At 41.5% G+C, this 18923-nt stretch overlaps 1 protein-coding gene across 8 annotated transcripts in view; it reads right to left on the bottom strand.

The window, feature by feature from the left end:
• Nucleotides 1–18923, bottom strand: part of ABLIM1 (actin binding LIM protein 1) — a 256869-nt gene that overhangs the window by 45794 nt on the left and 192152 nt on the right. For all 8 annotated transcript variants that reach the window (XM_015596345.2, XM_006920840.3, XM_015596347.2 and 5 more), the window contains 2 exons: nucleotides 3918–4005; nucleotides 965–1023 (listed from right to left, as the gene is read on the bottom strand). In XM_015596345.2, coding sequence (XP_015451831.1) covers nucleotides 965–1023; nucleotides 3918–4005 — 147 coding nt within the window. The remainder of the gene's footprint in view (nucleotides 1–964; nucleotides 1024–3917; nucleotides 4006–18923) is intronic.

Genomic DNA, 18923 nt, shown 5'->3' with positions numbered 1-18923 from the left:
CATTGCTAATGGTAGATCAAGAATAAATGAGACCACACTCTAGAGTCTGGCCGCCAAAATAAATCCGGTCCATTCTTTACGCTGAGACACCAAGTAGAATACAGTCAAACTCCAGTTTTTCCAAGGGAATCACTAAGTTAGCTAAACAGAGAGCCTGTGGGCTGTGGGATCTAGTCTGATTATTGCTTTGAAAAATACTTCACAGCCCAGGTAAAAACCTGGGGGCATCTGAACAGGATACAAATTATGATAATGACCTTACAACTGTGTACTGTTCTTCGCTTCTGAAACAGATCAAATGCTGTCATCTGGAGGTGTTCAGAGAATGGGTAAGACCAGGAGACGCTTTTAGAAATGAGAGAGAAATGGGGTCGATCCTTTTTGCCCTGGTGCTCAACATTCTAGGATAGTTACTAAAACATCTTGATGCTGAGTTAAGTTCTAAAACTAACCAGGATGCTTGCTCACACTGACATGTCTGGGCTCAATCATTATTTTCCCCAAAGGTTTTATCTGATAAACCATCAGCTTTTGAAGATGGCGGCTACTTGGTGAATTTGGATTTGCGAGGGCAGTAAAACGTACCAACAGCTGGGCACTGGAGTGGTACATTATGAACCAAGTGCAAAAAAGTCTGGCGAGGAGGCCACCGGATGTTGGACCTAGGACCTCATGAATCATTTTTTCTCATCTGTAGGGCTTGACGTTTCCCCTGAATGCTTTCCTAAGAATCCGACTAGTGAGGCAAGGCTTACTTTGTTCAACACAAGCAAATGAAACAAAAACCACAATCAATTTAAGGTAGGAGGGAATTTCCTTCCCTGGCCAAATGACCTTTCAACTTGGTCTCCTATAGAGAAAAGTCATAGAAAAAATGTCACCCGAATTCCAGCCCCAAGAATGTCACTGTGAAACGTATGGCCTGCAAATACACCTGCCATCACGGCTGTAATTATTTCCTTACCCGCAGCTTCTCCTCCGTCTTGGTAGACTGCTTACAGTCGGGATGCCAAACGGTAGAACCTGTGAAGACACAGCACACGGCTGAGGGCAAGGGAAATGGAACGAAGCCACAGTGGTCTCAGAACTTCCGAGAGTGGTTTATATCCCTCTCCCCAGCACGGGCATGTATGGGCGCTGTGCCCAAGTGAGCCGTGACCGCTCCAGATTCCCAGTGTCTCCCTCGTCTAGTCTGAGCTCATTCTGTAAAGGTCATAATTCCAGACCGGAGACCACTGACTGGGCACAAGAGTGTTTTGTGCTTCCCATTAGCTGGGTTTAATTTCAGAAATATAAGCCATCGGCCATGTTTACATAACATCAAAACAACCAAGCAATTCAGGTGAGAAAAGTAATGTCAAACCAGATAGTCTACATTCAGAAGCAAAACTCAATGAATTTTTTTTAATCCAATTACACATAGTCACCTACACAGATATGGGCAATCAGGCCAACTAATAGAAAGGTTGGAAGTTACATGACAAATCCAACCTTTTAATTAACTAAAAGAAGTCTTCACTTTTACACTCATGAAGCTACTACGTAAGTGTCATGTTCTGTTCCTGAGTCAATGCCTCATTTTCTCAGAGTATGAAGCACTTCCACGGATGGTACGAATATATCAGATCTAAGCAAAACACCTTCCTCCAGTAGGAAGCTCTCATCTTGTGAGAATCCAAGCCAGCCTATGTGATTTTGTATGCCTAAATATGTGTCCTTTATACAAGTATGGATAAGACCTAGATGTAAGTCCTATGTTCACATAAGGGTATGTCCGAATGTGGCGATGGGCAGGAGAACTAGAAGAAGTACTTGAAAAGACTAAGCAAATAAAGTTACCAAGTGGAAAACAGTGAGTAAATGACATGAATTTAATAAAAGTCTCAGTATGACTATTAGGCTTTCTACATTTTATTGTCGAAATCTTTAACTCTCCAAGCAGCAATCTGCGTGTGCTTGAAAAGACAATAAATCAAAATAATTCTTGAATTCTTTTATACCACTGAATTAAAATCATATTAAATTAATGACAAGGAAAATACATTTCATATCGGATACTTTAATCCCTATTTAACAATCATTTCTATCTTGCTTAACCCTGAGCCAAAAAAAAAAAAAAGAAAATCAAACAAACAAAAATCAGACAGACACACAATCCCATCAGCACTAACGTTTACTCTGAGGCTGGCTACAAATCACAGGAAATGATCTCAGCGCAGAGCCAAGGCCCTCGGGGTCGGGCCCAGGAGCAGCGTTCGCTGCAAAGCTTCTACTGAGTGGGAGTCCTTGGCCAGGACACCGGGTTTGCACACAGTGTCACACTGTTCTCCAGGGGTCAGGCACACAAGGAATGTGTCACAGAGAAGTTAGATGCCGAGGAAGATGAAACTGCTCATTCTTCAAGGATGTGCCCGAGAGGGCAAGCAAAGAGTACTGAAACCCAAGAAAAGGCGTACAGTAATCCCTGGGAGTCTGGACGTGGCCCACTTGGACAGACAGCTGGTTACCTGCAGTGGGAATGTACTGCATTCGTGCACAGCCGGAAATCACTCTATTGAGGTGAAGGTGCAGAGCTGCACCCAGAGCCTGAGTCGCAGTTCCTAGCAGACGCAGGGTTGACAGGCACTCTTGTGTCTTTGAGTGCTGTAATTGACACACTAAAATCTCAAACAAAGCCTGGAAACCAAATGAAGAATAAATCTGCTCCATTCTGAAAATGCAAAGTGACATCTGCCTATTGCTACTGCAAATTTACAGCTTGTCCTCAGGGAACCGTGTCACGAGGCCACAGATTCGGGTTCTTGTCACTTGTCTTTATTGGACCTTGCAGAATTCAGTGATTTTTTTTTTTTAATCATAATTTTTGAAAGGGATCATTCTACAGCTAAAAGGATGTTTGGGTGGTTAATTTCTCATATATCTAGTGTGTTTCAGGGGAGAGTGGCTGAAGCTTTTGCTTTAATATTCCAGGGTAATTTCTGTAGATGTTTCTTGGTTGCATAAAAAAACTGACAGCAAAACCAACCATTCATTAAAAATACACATAGTGTTATGTGCAGAGAGAAAGGGAGAAATGACATGCGAAGGAGATGAGACCCAGTAATTACCAAAGTTGAATGAGCAACAGCTCTTACAGCTCCTGCTAATTTTACTGATAAGCCCTTGTCTATTTAATGATGCTTTCACGGCTAAAAATAGTAAATGCTTGCACAGATGGTACTGTTTGACTGGAAAAGAATCTTTCCCGCCTCTCCGGGAAGCTTCAGAATTTTAGAGGAGACAAAAACTAGTCAGAGTTGTACACTGGGAAAATTTCTCAAGATTATTTTCAATTAAAAAAAAAATCTAATGGCTCCTTGGTAATGCCACTAGAAACTTCTCTATTTCTCTTACAGGGACTTTGGGCGTGCTCTAATTCTCTTTCAAAATGAGAGCTATGTCATCTTACTGAGATGAAATATATCTGTGATGCAATGCACTAACTATGAGACTTTCTTTTTCCTGAAAGCCTGGTTAAGAGCAAGAGAGTGAAAGGGGGAAAGACCAAGCAGCTATCCAATGAGCAGCATTCCCTGCGATATGTTATTTCCCCAGCACATTCATGGAAAGGGTGGGAGGAGATGTTCCTCATCTTCCTCTTGCCTTCGGTCCAAAGCATCAAATATCCAGTCCTATTCAACATTCCAGCAGCAACGCTTTCATTTGCTAACAGCCTTGGGGGCTCACTGCCAGCAAGTCAATTGCTTGGCTGATTAAAACTAGCTGATGAGGTAACTTCTGGCCACATTCATTTTGGATCCGAGTAGCCTTGCAGCTAATGAAATGCCTCCTTCTCTATAACAGATAAACAAGCAAACAGAGCAAGGTTTCCTTTCCCCAGGTGGAGAGAACTGATTGGGTTCTTGAGTCCATCTTACCTTGAAGATACATTTCCTCTCCTTCTGTGAACATCTGGTTGCATCTGCTGCATCGTGCACAGCTGGGGTGGTAATGTTTGTCACCTGCCTGCAAGAAAGAGATAGGGAACATTTAGTCTACTCTGGTCATGCCTCCAGCCTCTTTTCTGGACTTAGGATTTGGAGAGAAAAAGAAGCCAAGGCAGGAAAAATAATTGCCCAATTACCCAAACTTCCTATACCAACAGCCCTAGAAGCTGAAGCCAACACCACTGGAATTGGGAAGGGTCTCGAAGACCAGCTACTGATGCCTGTTATGAAGGGGCCGCCTTGCCTCTTATGGTTTCTGCCTTTCATTTCTCTCTTGGCTTGTGTTCTCCTGGATCGTAACACACCACATGCCTGAGATGAGTCTGCTCCATCTCCCTCCCCTCCGCGCCGCACCCCCCCACCCCAAAAAAAACCCATCTCAAAAAACATTAACCTATGAACTGATGTTGGAGGCTAACAATGGTTTGTAGTAAAGCAATAAAATGAAAGGATCCTATTAGCAGGTTCTTGTTTTCTTAGCTAAACAGTCTGAAAACAATCAAATCTACCTTATTTACATCAAGATGAGAAAAACCACAGTAAAATATATCATCTACTGCTTTATCTCAAAAGGAGCCCAAATTCTCTTCTATGCTGCTTACAATGATCTTTGGCCAAAGTTTTATATTAATTGTTTTCTACAGAAGGCATTTTACTGAGGTGGCTCTGCATTATCCATGGGCATTCATTCTATGTTCCTAAATATGACAGATGCCATCGCAGCAGGTGTTGACTTTCCCAAAGCAAAATGTCACTGGTCACAGGGATGATTCTCTAGACAGGTGCCAAGTCACATTAGATTCATGCTCCAAATACATGCCTGACAAAATGAAATATTTTTGTTGATAACTCAGCAAAAAAATCTTACCACCTAAACATTCTCATATGTACTCTGTAATTAAATCATTTTATCAATCGATTGTGAAAACATTTATTTTGTAATAACCATATTTAAGGCAGTGCAGAGAGCCTAGAATTAGAAGTGGGTGTACCCTGAGCCTACAAGAAAGCTCACCAGGAAATCAGAGGGCAGGCAGTGATTCCTTTCTCACACCCTCCTGTAGAAACTACAAATCTCACACCCTCCTGTAGAAACTACAAAAGCCACTTAGCAACCAGAGTGTGAGATGATGCTCGGCTACTCAAGATAATCAAGTGGAAAAAAACCTGAAGTCATTTAAAAGCCAGGAATACAATCTTTTCAGTGGTATCTGCCAGAAGATTCCAGAAGTGGTGCTCTTGTTCTTGTCTGCATGGTATGTTTATTCCCTCCCCCCACCCTCCCCCCACTTTTGGGAGGCAGTGGGTGAGGGGAGCATAGGGAATGTCAACAACACAAAGTAGCTCCCTCCCTTAGGCCATCCAAGGTTCGATCTGAGTAAAAGGAGGCAGAGAAAAGATATTACTAAGTTCTAAACCATGTTGGCTCAGCTGGGATGGCAATGCTGGGAGGTTCCAGTCAAGACAATCTCTTGATTCTCAAGGAAAATGTAAGAGAAATAATTAAGGCTTCTTGATAGAAAGCTGGTGTAGTCTGCAGTGAAAAAGCACACTTCTCAGTAAGTTAGGAATAGAAAGAAATGTATTCGAGTTGAAAAAGTGATCCATCCTATTTAGTAGCACAATGTTAGAAGCATTCTCATTAAAGACAGGAACAAGGCAAGGCTGTATGCTTTCACCAATGTTGTTCTACATTGTTTTAGTCCTAGCCAATGTGATAAGTCAAGAAAAAGAAATAAGTATAAAGGTTATTAATAAAAGATTTCAGTCACGTAGCTAAATAAAAAATTAACATAAAAACCAATAGTTTTCCCACTCACTAGCGACATAAATTAAGTCAGTGTCATGGGCAAACAGGACCCCATTTGAAATAGCAACAAATAAACCTTTCAGTGCAAGATCTACATAAAGAAAATCACAGAACTTAACTGACTGATGGACATAAAAGACTTAGAGACACCGTGTTTCTGGATGGGAGAACTAAATATGGTAAACATATCAAGTTATATAAAATGAACCTGTTAATGCAACGCATTCTCAGTCGAGGTTCTCATAGGAGTTTCCTCTACAGAACTGGACAGACTAATTTTATACAAAGACATTTTTTGAAAAAGAGAGCAGTAATGAAAGGGAGATTTTCCCTTCCCGATATAAAGAGTCATTTTAAGGCTGAAATCATTAAAGTACTTTAATTCTGGGGCAGGAGTAGAAAATAAGCCAGTGGAACAGAAAGGAGGAGACAGTTGCAAAGCCACACATACAAGAGAACCATGATAAAAGCGCTGTTTCGAATGAGCTGAAAACATAGATTTGATGAGTGGAGAGAACAATGGGTTCGCCACTTAGAGAAGTGACAAGACAGGAAGAAAATATATGCCACACACTTCAGACAAAAGATTATCATCCAGAATATACAAAGAACATCTTTAATAAAAAATAAACAGCAAATGGGCAAAATGCAATTTCTAGAGGAAATATAGATGACCCTCAAAGTAAAGAATTAGCTCAACCCCACCGGGAATCAGGGAAACGCAATTTGGGGAAAAAAATTTTTTTCTTCGTCAAATTGGCAAAGATAAACAGAAAACTAGTGTGAGGAAAGAGGCAATCTCACGCACTGTTAGTGAGCAAAATTCTTTTTGGAAGGCAACTTTGGAAATATTTATAAAGATGTGATATATACATACTCCATGACATACAAATTCCACTTCTCAAAGCTATCCTACAGAAATTCTCACACGTGTCCCAAAGCGTATGCACTAAAGATATTCAGTATTATATAAAACAGTAAAGAATGGTAAAGAACAAAGAAACAGAAAACAACCTAAATAAGAAAGGGGTTAAGTAAAATACTGAATCGTATGTAGCCATTACAAGAATGAAGTAAACATATATGTACTTACATGGAAAGAAAAAACATCATGTGGAAAAATACCACCTATAACACAGTCACGGGGAGTAGTAGTCAGGAGTATGGAGACACTGGGGTAAGCGAGACTGGATTCAAACCCAGTTTCAGCACTATGTGGTCTTGTGATGGTGGCAATCTCACTAAACTTCAGCTTCCACATCTACGAAATGGGTAGAATAACAGCATGTACCTCAGGTAGCTGAAGAGAGGACTAGACTAGCATACTGCCTGCATCTCCTCATCAGGCCTATAAGTCGGGCCCTGTTACTACTATTCATGTCAGAGACAACGCACATGTATATACGTATATTGTTATCTTAGTGCGTCCTGCGTGGAGAGGAGATAAGGAGAATGCACATCCATCGGTTTGCTGTGAATACCTCTTCAAAGGGAGGGAAGAGTAGCGAAGGCTATAATTTCCTTTGTATTCTTCCATATCGTTTCGATTCTTTACAACAAGAATGTATTTCGTGTTGCTGCGTAATAAGAAAATAAAGACAGAGAGGAGAAAGAGTCTATGTCTCCTGGAGTCATGACATCTGGGTTTGAGTTTTTAACCCAGCCTGTCCTAGAAATATGATCCTGAGCAAATCACAAACTCTTGGAACCTCTACTGCAAAGTAGAGATGATGATGTTGACGATAATAAAAATGAACATTTTTATTGTAATTATTCTATATCAGTCACTATTCTATGTACTTCATAAATATTTAGTCATTTGTTTCATAATAACCTAATAGTGTAGGAACTACTATGATTCCCTGTTTTACAGGCGAGGAAGCTGAGGCTTAGCGAGGTTTAGTAACTTGTCTACGGTCACATGACGGGGAAGTGGTCTGGCTCTGAAGTACATGTTTTTTGTTTTTTGTTTTTTTTTAAAACAAAGTGACCCCCCACCCCCCTGGTAAGTCTAGTACCTACTTGGCACCACACATAGTTATTACCATACTACTGACTGTATTCCGCACGGAGAACATGTCATGGCTACTATATCCAGTAACCATAACCATGCAGTACTCGACTGCTCTAACTACCTCACAGTGACACTATTAGGGTAAATGATCGAATGACATTTTGAAAATGGTGTGATGCACTACAAATAATAATAGGAATAATAATAATAGGAATAACAATACAATAACCCTCTGCACAGAGATGATCCCAGTGCCATTCATAAAAAGAAGCTCGTTGGCGTGGCTTGGGATGCTGAAGAAAGCCTTTCTGAATGCTACCCTTTCCCAGTGACAGACACTGAGAAAGAACTGTCTTCTGTGAACTGTCACAGAAGGCAGATGGAAGATACAACAAGGCCCCAGGTGGCAGGGCTTTTCTCTACCAATCAGCAGCAAAAGCACTGCTAAGAACAATACCATCGTAATGCCAAGGACATCAGTCTTGACGCAGGCACTTGGTTCGTCCCACAATGCTGAACTTGTCAAGATTTCCAGTGAGCCAGAATCCAAGGGGAGTGTCACAGCCATTCAAAAGTCTTTGTTAGGTAGCAGTGCAGGCCTGGGGGGCCATGGGGCCAGGTGCTCAAAAATAAGTGAGCCCCTCCTTTGCATGCATGAGCCACCACATCTGTTTCATTTCTTCTTACACAGGCACCCATGACGGTTCACAGACAAGCCCTGTGCACAGGGCCAGGAAAAGTATCAGAGCTGAACACGGACCTGGGGTCATATGCAAACTAACTGAAAAAATGGATGTAGCTGAATCAAACTCATTTAAATTGAAGTCATCTTTAGAAGAAGGAAAAGAATTTTAGATCATAAGCAAAATAAAAGACTAAATAGTGCCCACATAAGGACAGATAATTAACACACAACTCATTGTGGATAGGAGGTTTTTGGTTATGAACTTTTAAAGCACAGTGTGAGCTTTGTTGGGACAGGTGATCTCATAAGCAGAGGTTACCGGGTACCTGGCCCCAGGCCCACACCCTGCCATTCTAGCTCTGCCTGAGCCCACGAGGCCAGATGTACCTCTGGGCATGCCTGTCATCGCTAGTCTCCATCCATCTCCATCCATCTTTGTACGCTGTTGTTTAAAAAAATTACAACCTTATTTTCTTCATTTTCACATACTCAAAAAGCACATGTTAAAGTCTACATTCTGGCTGACACTAAACTCTACAGACAATAAACAATTTGCCTATTTAGCTGAGTTTTGTAAAGCACCAGCCTACACATTCAAACTGCTAAACACTGCTTGCCTTTAATAGTGCCGATTAAGTCAGATTTGTGTGGTTGTAAGGACTATCTGGTTAATCTCTAAATTGAAGTATGAACTTTAGTGTCCAGGCTAGAATAACATTTGGCTACATACCACCTACTTTGGGGTAGGATTTGATGTAAGGCACCACATTTTTGATGAAATCTATTGTCTAGAAGAGCAGAAAGGAGTTCTGAACTCCTTGTGGAAGTGGGGTGGTGGTGGGGGGTGACCCTGGAAAGGGCTATAATATTTGGAATCAGGAGATTTGGGTATCCTTCCTTAATTTGTTATCACAAGACCACAATTATGTCATTACTTACCCTCTCCAGCTCCAGGTACCTCATCTGTAAAAAGTGAAGGGCTGGACTAGACAATTTCAAGTCCCATTCAGCTATAAAATTCTAAGACTCTGTGAGAAATCCAGTACTTCTATAAGCTCGCATGGCAGTGTCAACAGAAAAGCAATTTGGGTAGAGAAAGGAAATTCTTGGTGGCATGGAATGGAGTTTAAGCAATGACCCCACAGTGTCTGATACCCAGGAGAAATGCTGGTGTCATGACTAAGCCCTGTGCCAGCTATAATAGGCCGCTGGGAGGACGAAAAGAGAACTGTAAATATAGACCCCGTCCTTGATCAGATAATCTGCTTGTCTGATAATCTGCTTAACTCCTGGACAGCTGATTGTCCTTTTTAGTTTCTCTTCACCCCCTTTCTCTTGGAGTGCTCTCCTCCTGATGCGAACCAAGGAGATGTGGAAGATGGCCTTTGAGGTCAACCTTCGGCCATTTATAACTTAGGCCCTGCCTACTTCCAAAAGGGACCTGCAGATGCTTATCAGAGAAAGCCACGATTTAAAAACAATTGAACAAAAGCCTCAGAGGAAAAGAAAAATCAAAAGGCCCCAAAGTAAGACAAACATGTTTGTCGTGATCTGACCTTCTTAGTAGGGGAGAACAAAAGCGAAAACGGGCCACAAAAGTCTCACTGTATGAAAAAATGGCCACACACAATTGTCACCGGAGAGGCCAAGGTTTCCTGATTCTAAATTCGTGACAGGAATCATAGGCTGAGGCTCTGCAGGCTCTTGCTCTGTGCCAGGCACTGCACCAAGGACATTAAGTGACCAGTCTCAAAACAGCCCTGTGAGGTGGATGCTATTTACAATCTTGTTCTACAAGCAGAGAAACTAAAGCTCAAAGTGAACAATTTACCCATAGCCCTCGGTGCTTCCAAGAATTGGAGTTGGGCTTTCAGCCCAAGTCACCTGACTCCACGCCTACCTACGCTCGCTACATGCCTCCTCAAAGCACCAAACGAATCCTCACAGAGGGATATCAGCTCTGAACAGAAAAACATCTTCCATACTAATTCCGCCGATGGCTAGAAATGTCCAAATAGTCCTTTCTCATATAGACCCTAGAGAAAAAAAACAAGGGTGTAGCACTGAAAGATAATTGAATGAAGTCATTTCCATAAAGGAAGTTAAACTATCAAGGTCTAGGTTTGAAGTCAGTTTTTTTTTTTTTTTTTCCCAGAGCTCTCACTTGATTCAGAAGTGAGCTTCTGTTTTTTCATTTGATTCAGAGATGGTGTTAGAATACCCAAAGGAATAAACGAAATGCTTTCTTGCCCCTGAGACTCACAAACACAGCTCTGGATGACGGTGATTTCAGACTAAGGACATGCAAATGATAGCAGTGTGGTGTGTTGGTCTAGATTAGTTTTCTAAATATACTGTGCATATGCAACACCCAAGAGCCTTTTAAAGAATGGGTTTAAAGAATGATGGCCCGACGGTGAGAACCAGAAGTGAGCTTCTCTTTTTTTATTTCATAAGCACTGAAATGAGTCTATGTAAAGCATCATGAACCGGGAAAACACCAGTCTGGGTGGTACTAAAATGCCAAACCTGATGGCACACGAGGAAACAAAGGAGTAACAGGGGTGTGTTGCTTACGTGCCAGGCGCAAGGGTGGGAAGAGAGAGAGAACCATGCGAATCCTCTGTTTCACTCCTGCAGGAAGGCAGTGTGGGGGCTGACTCAGCCTACTCTGCATTCGCTGTTTTCTCCCTTGAAGTGGGGGAGATTTCCAACAGGACTGGACTGGCTTGATCTTCCAGTTGAACACTCACCTGTTCCAGGAGGCTTTTTTCCTGATGCTACATCCTGAACAGGCAGGAGAATGAGGGTGTGCCTTGGCCCAAAGTTCGTTTCCTGGGCAAAGGTGAATAAACCAGTCTGCTCAGACAGCTTTCACAAAGCCCAGAGAGCTCTACGTAAGTCTGTGCGAAGCCAACCTGCACAGATGAGAGCATCCTGCAGCCCCTCCACCTCACCAACTGCAACTCCTGCTTCAAACACATGTGCTATGTCAGAGGGAGGGGCGGCAGCTTGTGTTCCCCAGTGAAGATGCACAAAATCGTGCTGAAAGAAACATATCACTGGCTTCCATTGTTCTGGTTTTCCTTGATCAGCTGCTCAAAATATAAAAGAGCACCAGTTCCCTTCTTTTAATAGGAGGTAAAGAATATAACAAATGGCCACATCCCAGAGCAAACGCACGATGATGACTTTTTGCAGATAGTTACTGCTTTCTCATCTCCTGCCAAGGAATAAAGTGCAAAAACTCTAACGCAGTCTTTGCAATTTAACAGTGCTATATAAATGTTATCTATACAGGTATGCCTTCTTAAAGGACTTAACCAGTCGCTCTAAACTGATCTATAGATTCAATGTAATGTCTCCTAAAATCCCAGCTGGTTTATAGAAATTAATAAGCTGATCCTACCACCTATATGGCAATGCAAAGGACCTAATAGAATCAAAAAGTTTTGAAAAAGAATTGGATAAAGTTGGAGGACTTAAATTACCTGACTTCAAAACTTATTATAAATCTACAAGCAATTAAGACAGAATCATATTGGCATTGGAATAGACATATAGGTCAATGGAACAATAGAGAAAGTGCAAAGTAAGCCTACGCATTTATGGTCAATTGATTTTCAATAAAATGCCAAAGTGATTTGTTGGGGAAGGGGTAACCTTTGCAACAAATGATGATGGGAAAGTTGGCTATCCATATCCAACTAAACCCCTACCTCCCACCACACACAAAAAGTAACTTTAAATGGATCATAGACCTAAATATAGAAGATAAAACTTCTAGACAAAAACATAGGAGAAAGTCTTTGTGCCCTTGGTTTAGGCAAAGATTTCTTAGATATCATACAAAAGCATAATCCATAAAACAAAAATTGATAAATTGGATGTCATCAAGATTAAAACCCTTTTTCTCTTCCAAAGACATCATTAATATAGAAAGACCTGCGGCAGACTGAAAGAAATTTCATTTCTGCAAATCATATTTCTAAAACTGGACTAGTATCCGGAATAAAGAAATATTTCAACTCAATAATATGAGGCCAAGCAACTCAATTAAAAAATGGGCAAAAGATTTAATAACAGTTCACCAAAGAAGATACGTGAATGCCGAATAAGCACACGAAAATATTTCAAATATCATTAGTCATTAGAGAAATAAAACTAAAACCACAATGAAATACCACTACACACCAACTCCAATGGCTACATAACTATAAAGACTGACCATACCAAGCCTTGAGGAGGATGTGGAGAAATGGAATCCATCCAGTGCTCGTGAGAATGTAAAACGATACGGCTCCTCTGGCAGCCTCTTTGGCAGTGTCTCAAAAAGTTGAACATTAAAATACCATGGGTCCCACACTTCCACTCCTAAGCATCGCACTAAAGGAAATGATAACATATGTCCATGCAAAGACATGTATGTAAAAGTTCATAGCAGTGTAATTCCTAATAGCCCCAAACTGGGAACAATCCAGATGACCGTCAGCTGGTGAACAGACAAAATGTAGACCAAATAATGAAACACCGCTAAGCAACAAAAATGAACAAACTATTGCTACGATGTAGTTGAACCTCGATAACACTATATTTAAGTGAAAGAAGGCAGACACAAAAGACTACATATTTTTGATTCCATTTCTATGAAATTTCTAGAGATATCAAATAGAGTGGTGGTTGCTGGGAATGGAGATGAGACTAGGATTAGGGGTAGGATTGAATAAATCAAATGGGAGATGGAAAAGTTCTAAAACTGCATAGCGCTGGCTGCACAATTGTATAAATGTAATGAAATAATCAAATCGTACACTTATAATGAGTGAACTTTATGGTACATAAAGTATTCTTTAATAGAGAGACATAAAAAAAATTTTAAGTCATTGTTTCTGTCTTCAGAGGAATTACTATTCTCTTTGTATGTGAAGAGAAACTGGGCTGCAGTGCAATTATTAACTTTCCCAGGACCCTATGAGAAGCTGAAATGAAAACCTGGACTATTGCATTAACCCAGGGCAGCTACTGGGGATCTCTCAGCTGGTTCCGTGGCTGTGCGCTTTCACACACAGTATTTAATCGGATTCTTCTCTGACCCTTTGAAATAGGTGACATCATTCTTCTTGTTTTACGGTGATCAAACTGAGGCTCAAAGTCCAAGTGACTGGCTGGCTGCACCAAGACCAAGGTCACACAGCTACGTGTCACAAACAGGAAACAACCCAGATCTTCAGACACAAATTTGATTCCCCATACCAATTATCACTACATCATCTACTTTGCTTCTCTCATTTTAGGAATCTTAGGCAACTAGAAAAATAATTCCTGTATGATGTAAAAAGATGGCTAAGATGATTGAGAAGAGACATTTTATTAATATGTAGTTTGGATATTTTGCCAATTTTCAAGGCAGAGTAAATAACTAATTGAAGGCAACACATATATCTGAAAGCAATCAGGATGGACCTTGACACTGGGAACTAACCTCTACTCTCTGTCGCTCCCACGCTCTGTGCTCGTATTGTTGCGTGTTTGATTCTGCCTCCTGTTATTAAGGCTGGACTGTCTGCCCCACCCCACAGTGCAACTCAGAGTGGAAAGAGATAGGATTTGAAATCAAGAGAACCCAGGGTCTGCACTCTGGCCTTGGGCACTTTACTGATTTATTTCTTTATCTATAAAAACTGGCATGAGAAAACTCTACGATGTAGGATTGTTATGAAAATTAACCACAGGTAAGTTGGTAGCAAAGTATCTGGCATCAGTCAATGCAGGCGAGCTTTTCCCCTCTTTCACATTAGATTACGCATCCCTTGAAAGACATGGGCTACACCTGTGTCTCCATAACTCTAAGCTCTCTCTCGCTTTCCACGGAGCAAGTTCTTTAGAAATGTCTGGAGAATAAACATGCTAACAGAAACCCTTATCTGAAACCCTCTAAATCAATTAGCAACCATTCCCTGTACCATGATGGCAGCTGAAAGAGAAGTAAACGATGCAGCTCTGTGTCCCAGCTATAATAAATTCAGTATTTATTTGTTTCCAGACACAAACCATGTCCCACTGACCCTCCCCACAACACTAGGTGGTAGGTATTATGCCCATTTAACAGATGAGGAAATGAAAACTTAGGGAGATCAACAAATCAATCACCCAAGGATGCTCAGTTAGCAAGGGATGGAACTGCGATCTGCACTCAGGTTTAACTCCAGACTGTGCTCTGCACTTTGAAAGACAACTATCCCGTAGGTTATTTCTTAACATGGGTGATCTTCATGGTGTAAGTGTGGTCCTCAGTCATGGTAAAGCAGCCCTGGCACTGTCATTTTCAGATTAGACAACAGCAAAGTCATGTCTCCCGGGTACCCAATGTACTTCCTTGAAACCGGGAACTGATTAAATAGCATAGATAACATTATCTTGAATATATATATTTTTCCTTCTTTAGAGCAGGTAAGAAATATGTACTTTTTAAAGGCAAACTTCTTTATTGAAGTGTAACATACACTGAGAAAAATGCACAAATTGTAAATTTGTGCCTCAGTGAATTTTTGCAAATGCGACACATCATGCAACTAGTACCCAAATCGAGAAAGAGAACATTATCTGCACCCAGAAGCCCCCACATGCCCTCTTCTAGTCACTAAGCCTTCCAATTACTATGCTGACTTCTAACTCCATATGCTAACTTCACCTGGTTTTTTTTTTTTTGAAATTTACATAAATGGAAGCAAATACGTTTGGCTTTTTTACTTGACACTGTGAGAATTATCCATAATGTGTGAGTTGTTCTTCACTATATCGTGATTGCATGGTATTCCTTTGTGTAACGATGCTACGTTTTATTTATCTATTCTACTCTTGATGGACATTTGGGTAATTTTTAAATGTTAGCTGTTTTGAACAATATTGTTGTGAAAATTCCTGCCTATGTCTTTTGATGAATTATATACACACGTCTATTGTACGTACACATAGGAGTAGACAGTATATGGCAAGGTCATTGGGTATGTTTAGGTTTAGCTTCAGCAGCTACTGCCAACCAGTTGTCCAAAGTGGTTTTTGCCTTTTATTACGATTTTAATCTGAGAGGGATTTGAAGGAATTAAATAAGGAGAATCAAATTAAGAGTGCTTTGCCAAATGGACTCCCAAAGTGTTTTTCTAACCTCTGTGAAGTGAATGATCTTTTTTTTCTCTCTCTCTCTTTTTTTTTTAATAAAATGGTCTCTAAGTAAAAGCTCTATAGTTTAATGCCATCAGGTATCTGTTATTGCAGGACCTCCTCCAGAGTGCCACAGAGCGATTTTCAATCCTTTCATCCTCATCCTTTTGTTGGAAATATCCTTTGAACTGATGGAAAGACATAGATGGAATGCAAATGACCCTCGTATTTAATTCCTAAATGCACTCAAAATCAGCAGGCAATGGCTGGCATTGCCTGCATCACTCTGCAGGTCTTTGTCATGAAGCCTCAAAAGTGTTCTTCCAATTAGGTCCAAGGCCCATTGGAAACAGTGAAAAAGAAGTGGGTTTGGAAGGTTATGGACTTCAGTGGCTACTAAAAGATCTAAAATTTTTCCCCTCATGACTGAGCGTAAACATTTCTTATTCATCATTTTTATTGTTACTAATATCCCTTGCATTTGTCCTATAGTGGAATGTTTAGAAAGCACATTCACATTTAATCCACCCAAAGCTTCATGGGGTGGGTACCCTATTATTCTTATGCCTGTTTATAGGCTAAGAAAAGTCTTTAAAGTTATAGGGCTAGTGTTCAAATCTAGAGTTTTTGATTAACTCCACTCATTCTCACCTTCCCCCTCATCCTGCTACATGTCAAGCAAGGGTCAGAAAGATCAGAAATTACTTTGGTAGTTTGCTAAGCTTAAAAATAATAAGTGTTCTTCCCCCCCTACCCCCATCCTTCCACAAATTATCATGGAGCACAGAAGCTAACCACTCAGGCAAGATGCAACGGGCCTCTGTAAGGCCATCCTTTGCACAATAAGTAACTCACTTAAGGTGACAACAATTTGAAATTGTTGATAAGAAAAAGGTCCCAGTTCCTTTGGAGGGTCCGATCGGCCTATTTTAGACATGTTATTAGGCTGCCCCAGTTTCTGCGTGTGCAATGTCAGGAATGACAAAAAGCTTTGAGAAATCTGTTGGGTTGAACCTTGTACTGAGTTTTCAGAATGACTGATACACTGAGACCCAACTCTTTACCTCCTCCAATCCTACGTACTTTCTGCAAAGACTTATATGTTCTATTATTTTAAAAGGATATAAAAGTAGTGGTTCTGCCTAGCTTTCAAGATTGCCGTGTAGGTAAAGGAAATGTTAATTTTATATAAATTCACTTAGAGGAATGTGACAGAGAGAGGATGAAGTAGGTTGTAAAACACCCGATGACTCTAGGTTGTTTTCTTTCCAAATACTTATAGTCGGAAAGGAATTTTAAAGGGGTCTCTTCAGGAAGTTGGGCCGGAGAGGGAGAGACTCTGGAATCCAGTGGAATGTTGCTGTGAACCTTGAGCAGGATGGCAAGTCAGCTGACACTCTGCATGGGGTAAGAGCTATTAGCATCGTTCAGGGAAAGGGACAAAGAGAAACTCATCATGCTTCTGACTTCATACGACCTTGCTTTCCAAACTCAGACACCACCCTACAGTCAAGGTCAAAGGTTTTACATCCTTTCCTTTCTTAACACCAGAAGATAAATATTTGCCTTCAAGTTCAACACTCTTGAAACCTAATCCAAATTGGATAATTTTTGTCTCTTGTGCAAGGGCAAACACTTAAGGTTTCTTATTACTCATGATCTCATTCCTGGTCTCCTTTCCAACACAAGAGCACGCTGGAGTTAGTGGTGCATGATAATAGCAACCCAGAGGGATTCTTCCATATCTGCTGCTTCAAGAGAATCAATGATCAATATTCATGTCCTGGTGGCGGAATGGCACAATTAAATGCAGAGGGAGGGGATAGGTACAGCGACATCGGATTGTGGGACAGGTCCCCTTCATTTAATGTCTTAGTAATGACTTTGTGACTTGTAGGAAACATGCAGAAGGGAGGGGGTTTTTTCTTCATTAAAAATATGTAAACCTGTTACACAGTGTACAGCAAATATGCCATCCCACGTCAGTGAGGCTCCAGTTTGTCAACCACTTATCTTCACCAAGTCATCTCTAAAGTACATTCCAGTTCTGTGATTTCTATCCTGCTCCAGGAATTCTAAACATTCCCACTGTACTTGTTTCCTTCTTCATTATTTCTCGTCTCAAATGACTCTTAAAGGGCTTCCTTGGAGTCGGACAAGGCGCGTAGCTCTGCACGTAGCCCGCGTCTCGCTCTGCGGTCTTGGGCGATCCCTTACAAGCGAGTTCCACTAAAACTTTTGCTCTGTGTTATCAACTCCTTTACAGATGGTTCAGCTCTGGGCTGCCTATACTGCACACTATCAGACTAAAAATATTTTTTCTTCCCCAGAGTTAGAGGAGCCTTGTAGGGTGGGAACCAATCCCAGAGCAGTCAGAAAAACACAGCTTGCTTTTAAAAACGTCCTTGTCTGATTTCCTCTCCCGCTGTGGCTGGCCTTCACTCCCTTTGACAATAACTACGCCTTCCTGCCCAGAATCAACAGAGGCCAGACTCGATGGTTTTTACTGGGAGTGGCGGGGAGGGGTTCTTCTAGCCATCACTGAGTATTAGTTCTGATTGTCAGTAGGAAGGAAAAACAGACTGAAAAGTAAATTCTAAGAAGGAGGAGAGATGTATGAAAGAATTCGGGACCCCTAGGTTTGGCAATACCCCAAATCAGAGCCCATTGAAGGCAAGTCTTATGCCTTTGGATGACAACCAAAGCGTTTCTGTATCCCGCAAAGAAACAGATACTCAGATTCACATTCCAGACTTTTCATGCTGGGTGGGTGCTTGCCCTGCCCCAAGTCTTCTGGATTCCTCTGGAAGGGCAGGCCTCAGGGACTGGAGCCAGGATAAGCGGGTGACACTGTGCGGGTGGGTGCCCTGTCAGCTGCGCCTGCTGCAACTCCCACTAGTCACAGTTGGGTGACAGGGGTCCTTTCAGAGGGGAGCCAGTGACCCTCTATGGCTGGACACTGGGAGTGAGGTGACAGCCTGAGCCACATACATCGGTGAGAGATTTCTGTGAAATCTAGGCTCCCGTTGTGTGTGGTCCCATAGCTCTGTAACTTTCAGTCTCAGTCTGTGCAACCAGAGCTGATGGCAAGCCTGCATTCTGTCTCAGGGTGATATGCCAGCCTGGATTCTGAGGTCCAGGCATCCAAGTCCTCAGTAGCAAAGTCTACTGAACTCAGTCAAAGCCAGCCAGCTCCTCTGACAGCAGACAGACAGACAGACAAGCCAGGCTGTCCAGGCAAAGTGGCTACTCTGCACAAATGCCAGA

The sequence above is a fragment of the Pteropus alecto genome, unplaced genomic scaffold (genome assembly GCF_000325575.1).
Source record: "Pteropus alecto unplaced genomic scaffold, ASM32557v1 scaffold177, whole genome shotgun sequence".
NCBI lineage: Eukaryota > Metazoa > Chordata > Mammalia > Chiroptera > Pteropodidae > Pteropus > Pteropus alecto.
Note: the sequence above shows the minus strand (reverse complement) of the source record. Positions and strands in the feature narration are given on the sequence as shown.